Consider the following 7,500-nt stretch of genomic DNA (forward strand, 5'->3'; position numbering starts at 1 on the left):
TTCAGATTCTTACTATGGACTCGCTGCTCTTGGTCGTGTTGTTGAAGTCCGCATCCTGGTTCTTCTCCTCGCCAGGGACCGGCAGGTACTGGTCGTTCCTCCTCATCTTGTTGTTCTCCGCCTGCTGCAGGCTGCCCGAGTGCTCACGAGTCAAGAGAGGCGAACCTGCGACACACAAACACACACACACACAGACAATCTGATGTTAGGACCAAAGCATTTTAAAGACTCACATCTCCAGCTCTCACATTGAAGTATGTTGATGTATCTGGAGGAAGTCTGTTAACAACTAAAAGGATGCAGCCGGAATTTGAATGAGAATATTGTTGTGTGTGTGTGTGTGTGTGTGTGTGTGTGTGTGTGTGTTTGTGGGAATATATAGCAGGAGGACTCATTACCAGAGTACAAATTGCTTTTGCTGGTCATGAAATCGTTCCACTCTGAAGCGATTTATACCCGCTGTGACTTCTCCACTAATCAGGAGGTTCTGGGGCAAAGTCTTCTTATGTAAGGACATCCATCACACTGAGGAAACATCTACACGCAGAGAGGAAGTCACACTGGTTCTAGACCTTCATAGATCAGCTGTGTGCTGGAGTTTAGATACTTCCTCCTTCTTTGGCCCCACAGAGCAGCAGTGAAGCTCCTGGATCTTCGTCACATCAACACAAACACATTGAGTCCAAGCAAACGTATGGTCTCATATGGGCGTGTCCTCTAAACAGGTTCTCCCCCTCTCCCCCTGAGCCACATGCACACGGCTCCATCCTAACACTCAAGACTTCATTCCATAGGTATGAGTAGATGAATGAGGTCATTGTGTAAGGTGCCTGTCATTGTCTGTCAGTGAGGCTGAGAGTTGTTAGCACTGCAAATATCAGCCTGACAACAAAGATCCGGGGGTGGGTGGGGGCGGAGCCTCTAGTGGAGCCTCTGCCTCTCAAACAAACACCTCACACCGTAACCCCGCCCACCTATTAAAGTTTCCATTGCTGAGTTGGTCCATGTTGCTTTTACACCAGGGGGCGCTGTAACAGGCCCCTCCCCCTCCCCCCCCCACACACACACAGTAACGTGTGGGTAATGTTACACGCCTGCATGTATGAACATGGGGAACATTAATTACACTGCTGAAATGATGGAGCACGACGCTGAGCTCTCATGGTTGTGTGATGAATGAGACCCTAAAGGAAGTGAGATGTAATCATCATCATCACACAGTGGAGCAGAAACGCCACATTCCAGCGTTCCCATCACTCTTAATGTGAAGGAAGCGCTGACCAAGCAGGGAAGAGTTAATGAGAAGCTCACACTGAGAGCTCATTTCAAGCTCTGCTTAGCATCCACACACTCATAATCACACTCAAACCGAGCAGAATATTACATCAGCTCATGAAAATGGTAATTAATGAAACCTCACAGGAAACGATCAGAACAACACGCCGCTATTCAGCTCGCCTGGTGACTCGGTCCAATCAGAACCACAGAGGAAATCAAGGTCCAACGTACAACTGTGTTATACTATAATGAGGCTCACTCCTCCTCACATCTCTGTTCTTCTTCTTCTACTGTTTGTCCTCACGACGCCCTGCATGTTTATCTGCTCTACATCCTGTCAGCTGCGTCATCACACCAGCTGCAGACTGATGAGAGAAGGACCAGGAGCTTACTGTAGGATAGAGATCCATGACATCATACAGGGTTCAGGGTCAAAGATCAGAGTAACTATAGGATAGAGATCCAAACCTTGTTGTAAAAACAGAGCAGTGTGCAGGATCACAGTGTGAGGGTTGGAGAGGAGGTCAGGAGGTCAGGTGGTCTCTGGTCCCAGTGGACCGTATGAAGCACAGCTGGACGTGGGACGTTCCATCTCAGCCTGTGAGGTCTCACTCACAGAGTCGGGACCAAACAGAGTCTCTGATTCAAACTGAGCTGAACTTGAGTCTGGCCTGGCAGGTTTGTCTCATCTGCCCGCCTCACCCGCCTGCCATCTGCCCGCCTCTCATGAACTCAGGCATGTACCTGGATGGGCGCGACATGTTCCATTACCAGTATGACTTACTCAACTCAAAAAATGACACAAGAGTAATGTGAGACCAAACAAACCCAGCAGAGACGCAGGCTCATCCTCTTACAGGGTTTCTCTGGAAAGTGCTAGAATCCTGGAACACCAGGGGAACCGGTATGGAGATCAGAACGCAGTGACTGACACGCCGCTGGAGGAGAGTGTGTGTGGAGCAAGGTGTTTAGCGTGGGCCTGTGTGTGTGTGTGTGTGTGTGTGTGCGTGTGTGTGTGTGTGTGTGTACAGTTACAGGTGAACGTGGCACAGACCAAGAGTGCCTGGAGCCTGATGTTATCTGGTAAATGCCTTGGCAGAGAGCCAGGACAAGCAGATCCAGGCATGAATATCAAACATGTTGGCAGTAAACAAACATCATCCGTCTGTCCGTCTGTCCGTCTGAACACACGGCTGATTTACACATCCAGGCCCTCAGAGCCGCTCTGGTAGAGCTGATATGATGGTGTCAACATGAACCTGGGGCTCAGATCACATGAAGGTGATTGATTGAAGTTGTTCTCAGTGTTCTAAAGCTCTGATGGCGCTGCTCTGCCTCACACTGAGTCTCATCTCTTTGATCATCAGACGGTTAAATGTGACGTCGTTCCTTAATGGACAGGTAATGATCAATCATGTGTCAAATGGACTTTACTGTGTTAATACAGTTTCAGTCGTATCTCTTTCTCTTCTGTTATCCTCACACACAATGCTGCACTCGTGCCGTTTGCTTTTGGCTCCAGCAGCAGAACAGAATGTGCAGCACAAAGTTTGGAAAGTGAGAAATCTCAGCACAGGATGAAAAATTCATCGAGCCGCACGGCCCCCTGCTGGCTGCTTGGCTCCGATCGATCGGGCCGCCTTCAGTCTTACAGCCTCAGATTCAACCAAAGAGTCATAGAGTCATAGAGTCATAGAGCCATAGAGTCATAGAGTCATAGAGCCATAGAGTCATAGAGCCATAGAGTCATAGAGTCATAGAGCCATAGAGTCATAGAGCCATAGAGTCATAGAGCCATAGAGTCATAGAGCCATAGAGTCATAGAGTCATAGAGCCATAGAGTCATAGAGTCATAGAGCCATAGAGTCATAGAGCCATAGTCATAGAGTCATAGAGCCATAGAGTCATAGAGTCATAGAGCCATAGAGCCAGCGAGCCATAGAGCCATAGAGTCATAGAGTCATATAGCCATAGAGCCAGCGAGCCATAGAGCCAGAGAGTCATAGAGTCATAGAGTCATAGAGCCAGCAGGCCATAGAGCCATAGAGCCATAGAGTCATAGAGTCATAGAGCCATAAAGTCAGCGAGCCAGAGAGTCATAGAGTCATAGAGCCATAGAGCCAGCGAGCCATAGAGCCAGAGAGTCATAGAGTCATAGAGCCATAGAGCCAGCGAGCCATAGAGCCAGAGAGTCATAGAGTCATAGAGTCATAGAGCCATAGAGCCATAGAGCTAGAGAGTCATAGAGCCATAGAGTCATAGAGTCATAGAGTCATAGAGCCAGCGAGCCATAGAGCCATAGAGCCATAGAGTCATAGAGTCATAGAGTCATAGAGCCATAGAGTCATAGAGTCATAGAGCCATAGAGTCATAGAGCCATAGAGTCATAGAGCCATAGAGTCATAGAGTCATAGAGTCATACAGCCATAGAGTCATAGAGCCATAGAGTCATAGAGCCATAGAGCCATAGAGTCATAGAGTGATAGAGCCATAGAGTCATAGAGCCATAGAGTCATAGAGTCATAGAGTCATAGAGCCATAGAGCCATAGAGTCATAGAGCCATAGAGTCATAGAGTCATAGAGTCATAGAGCCATAGAGTCATAGAGTCATAGATCCATATACGTCTCTGTATAGGCGTCCATTGTTCATCAGTGGGACAGGGACGTCCCCCAGCCTCAGGTCCTCTTCCATTACAGGAGAGTGATTTTCTACCATGAACTCCATTCACTAACATGAATAGCCAACATGAGAGCACGACCTCTAAGATCCTGATTCAACACTGACAGAGTGTGTGAGCTTCTTTGTCTTTGGTTAGTTATCACATAAGTGTGTTGTGATCAGTGTGTGAGGTCTGTGTGTCTGAGGCACAGCTGAGCCTCTGAATTTGGATGAAACATGCTAACATACACAGACACACACTGAGATGTGGAGACCTGCAGGACTGAGGTCGATCACAAACAAGGAGAGACTGGAGGAGCTGCAAGAGCTCTGAAGCTCCAGGACCAGATGAGTCCGAGCATGAGGCTCCTCCTCCTTGTGTTTAATGGCGCCACATGTAAACACTGAGGGTCCTCATCTGTCACCTTCACCTTCTGTGCAAAACTGGCAAAGAAAACCAATAAAACTATTTTAAACGGTCATGATGCATTCAAGGACCTTCATCCCATCATCACCCAAAGGGGTTCCACGCCCCCCCCACCCCCCCCCCTTAACGCGCCCCTGCGGTTGATTCACCGCCACCTGCATCCACGCAACCGGTGGCGATGCGTGGAGATCTCAACAACTGAATGTGAAATTAAACGCACAGAATCAATACGCGCCCCCTGTTTCTATAGCAACCATACATCTAACGGTGCGCTCTTACCGGGCTGCTCTGTGCTGCTCTGTGCGCTCTTACCGGGCTGCTCTGGGCTGCTCTGTGCGCTCTTACCGGGCTGCTCTGCGCGCTCCGCCGACTCGTCTCCATCGCGTCTCTCCATCGGATGTGAAGACGCGCGGGATCTCTGCGTTCATTCAGCCGTGCGTCTCCCCGCATCCGCCGCTGTGTGACAGCTGCCCGCACTGTTGCATGGAAACGTCCGGGAGAGACTTCCACGCGTGTTTGGACGCGATGCCGCTCTGAGCGCGTTTATCTCCACGAAAGAAAAAAGAAAAGTGTTCGTCCAAGTGATCCGTCTGGATGAGACTGCAACACGTTATCTGACTGAACGAGGCTGCGCACACACACGCAATCACACACACATCCTCTCTCGTGTGTGTGTGTGTGTGTGTGTGTGTGTGTGTGTGTGAGGACGCTCCGTGTCTAAATGAGCGGATCCACTCACGCAGCTCAGTGATAAACGGGAATCGTGCCAAAACGGAATAAAAATGATGCTGCGTTCATGTTCCACAGGAGAAATAACAACACGCCGCCTTTCTGCTCACTCGCTGGGTTTAAGATTCAATAATTGACCTTTCTTACATTCCTGAAGCGGCGCTCATTAAGAAAACAAGATTCCTTTACATGAAGCTATAAGTTGAGTCGGATACAGCTGCTGTAGCTTCATCTTTGCCTCAGAAAGTGTTTCCCTATGATCTTTACTCTGAAATGTCTGTTAAATATGACAAATACTGTTTCTTTAATAACACGAGACTAACAAATGATGTTTTCATGCAAATAACTATATTCAGTATAAACTCTCTGTCTCTGTACGGAGTGGGCTTGTATCTCGGATTTTCCCTGGGATGTGAACGTAGCACGGTACTCCAGCTTGAGCATCACCGTCACAGCTAATAACGGAACCGAATAAGCCTCTAATCATAAAAACAAAGAATCGGTAACCTGAGGCGACTTCCATTCTGTGACTGAAGGAACAAAGTCACTTTAACACTTTAATGTTTACATTCCCTCACATAAACACTTAAACTTCACCACACAAGCAAAATATAAAAGACACTTTGACTGTAAGCAGCTCATTAAGTTTGAATGTTGTGAGGGTGTGAGCTGTGGGTGAATAATGCTGCGTTCAGGTGGTGTTGGAAATTGGGAAATGATAAATATACAACTTGGCCAAGTCGTATTTACAATACATTTAGATTGTTGATGCTACACAAGTTGTGGTGTAAAACACGACCTTTCACCATTCGGGCCCGGAGAAAATGGCTCCCATGTCTATGAATGATTGATCGATTGATTGAAGGATATTTTTTAAAACCTGAACCCAGAAATGCTGACTCCTGAAACTCTTCAGTGTTTTTCTTTACATAAAAGAAGAAATGAAGCATTTCGATCTTCTGCACCTCCACCTTTACGTTTCTCCTGATGAGCACTCAAACGCAGCACAAACCTTCACAGAGCTCAGAGGAATGTTGACTTTGTTTCCTTGTTTGTCATTGGGATTGATTGATTGATTTGGTGTCCCATTGTTTGGTTTCAGCCACAGAAGCAGAGGAAGCACTCTTCTCAGTGAATTCATTCTGAGACATTTGGCCCAAATGAAGCTCAACATAATGCAACACTCCTCAGATGGAGGCGGAGTCCCAACTTTGAGTTTCTTTCTTAAAGCAAATGAAACATGGAATCAGATTCTAGATGTCTCTGCTCTGCTTTTACACCTCAGACTTCCTTCTGTTTCATTCCATACTAAATGTCTTCATCTTCATAGAAACTACTTTGCCAAAGGTCAAAGCTTCATCGAGTGGTATTGAAGATGTGAGCTGCCACAGAGAAACACGAGGAGAAGATCAACCAGAGCAAACTGAGGAGGAGGTTTGATTCAGCACTTTCTCACCTCTGTGAGTGTGTGTGTGTGCGTGTCAGTGTGTAGATGTTCTTCTTCTTTAATGGACCCTTATGGATCCATTTCTTCGACAGCACAAAGACAGAAGTCCTGCCCTTCACAATAAAAGCTCAACCTATCTCCTGGATTCACTCAGCGAGCTGTGTGATGATGTAATGAGGCTCACACCTCCTCACATCTCTGTTCTTCTTTTATCTCTATTGATGCCCTGCATGTGATGTGAAAGGGGACCTGGAAGTTACTATAGGATAACAGGGTCAAAGGTCAGAGTTACTATAGGATGAAGAGGAGAAGAACATCTACACACACACACACACACACACACACACACACACACACACACACACACACACACACACACACACAGTGCTTTAGCTTTAGAGTTATTTCCCCTAAAAGTCATTAGATTGAGTAAAATCCCTTAAAACGACCCGAGGGAACAAATCAGTGACTGAGGTGAGTCTGTCTGTCACTCAAAGATTCAAATCGTCCCTGAACGCAGCAAAGCGGAGCCTCAGCTTGAGCCGCTGAAGCAAATGAATACGTGACGGAGAAAACATCACACACACACACACACACACACACACACACACACACACACACACACACACACGCACGCTCCGGGATGCGCACCGACACAAAGCAAACACCGCGTCCGCCAAACCAAACCGAGTCTGTCATCCCCGCCCAACTGGACCGACACCGGCAGGATCCCGGTGATCACATGAGAGCGTCGTGACAGCTGCTGTGTGTTCAGCCGCTCAGCCGCTCAGCCGCCAGTTACAGAGTCAAGAGTATGATCGTAAGTAAAGGTTTACCTGTTCTCCAGGCGCTCAGGGCGGCCGCTTCTGTGGAAGGTGCAGCAATGAGTGCAGGTCTCTGCTACTTCCGACTCACCTGCGCGCAGACTGGGCGGGGGAGGAAATACCTCCGTCTGCCTC

At 47.7% G+C, this 7,500-nt stretch overlaps 1 protein-coding gene across 2 annotated transcripts in view; it reads right to left on the minus strand.

Moving 5' to 3' along the window:
- The window catches only part of ano1a (anoctamin 1, calcium activated chloride channel a), a 31,119-nt gene extending 23,629 nt beyond the window's left edge, over positions 1 to 7,490 (minus strand). Inside the window, exons 1-2 of one of the 2 annotated variants that reach the window (XM_076138189.1) lie at positions 7,378 to 7,490; positions 14 to 165 (exon numbers count right to left, since the gene is read on the minus strand). In XM_076138189.1, the coding sequence (XP_075994304.1) occupies positions 14 to 106 (93 nt within the window). In that variant the 5' untranslated portion in view covers positions 107 to 165; positions 7,378 to 7,490. Of the gene's footprint in view, positions 1 to 13; positions 166 to 4,710; positions 6,190 to 7,377 lie in introns of those variants that run through there. The other variant, XM_076138188.1, reaches the window with a different exon arrangement.
- Positions 7,491 to 7,500: the final 10 nt, after the last annotated feature.

This window comes from Genypterus blacodes, unplaced genomic scaffold (assembly GCF_046128005.1).
Source record: "Genypterus blacodes isolate CSIRO-AG114 ecotype Tasmania unplaced genomic scaffold, CSIRO-AGI_Gbla_v1 ptg000350l_1, whole genome shotgun sequence".
Lineage (NCBI taxonomy): Eukaryota > Metazoa > Chordata > Actinopteri > Ophidiiformes > Ophidiidae > Genypterus > Genypterus blacodes.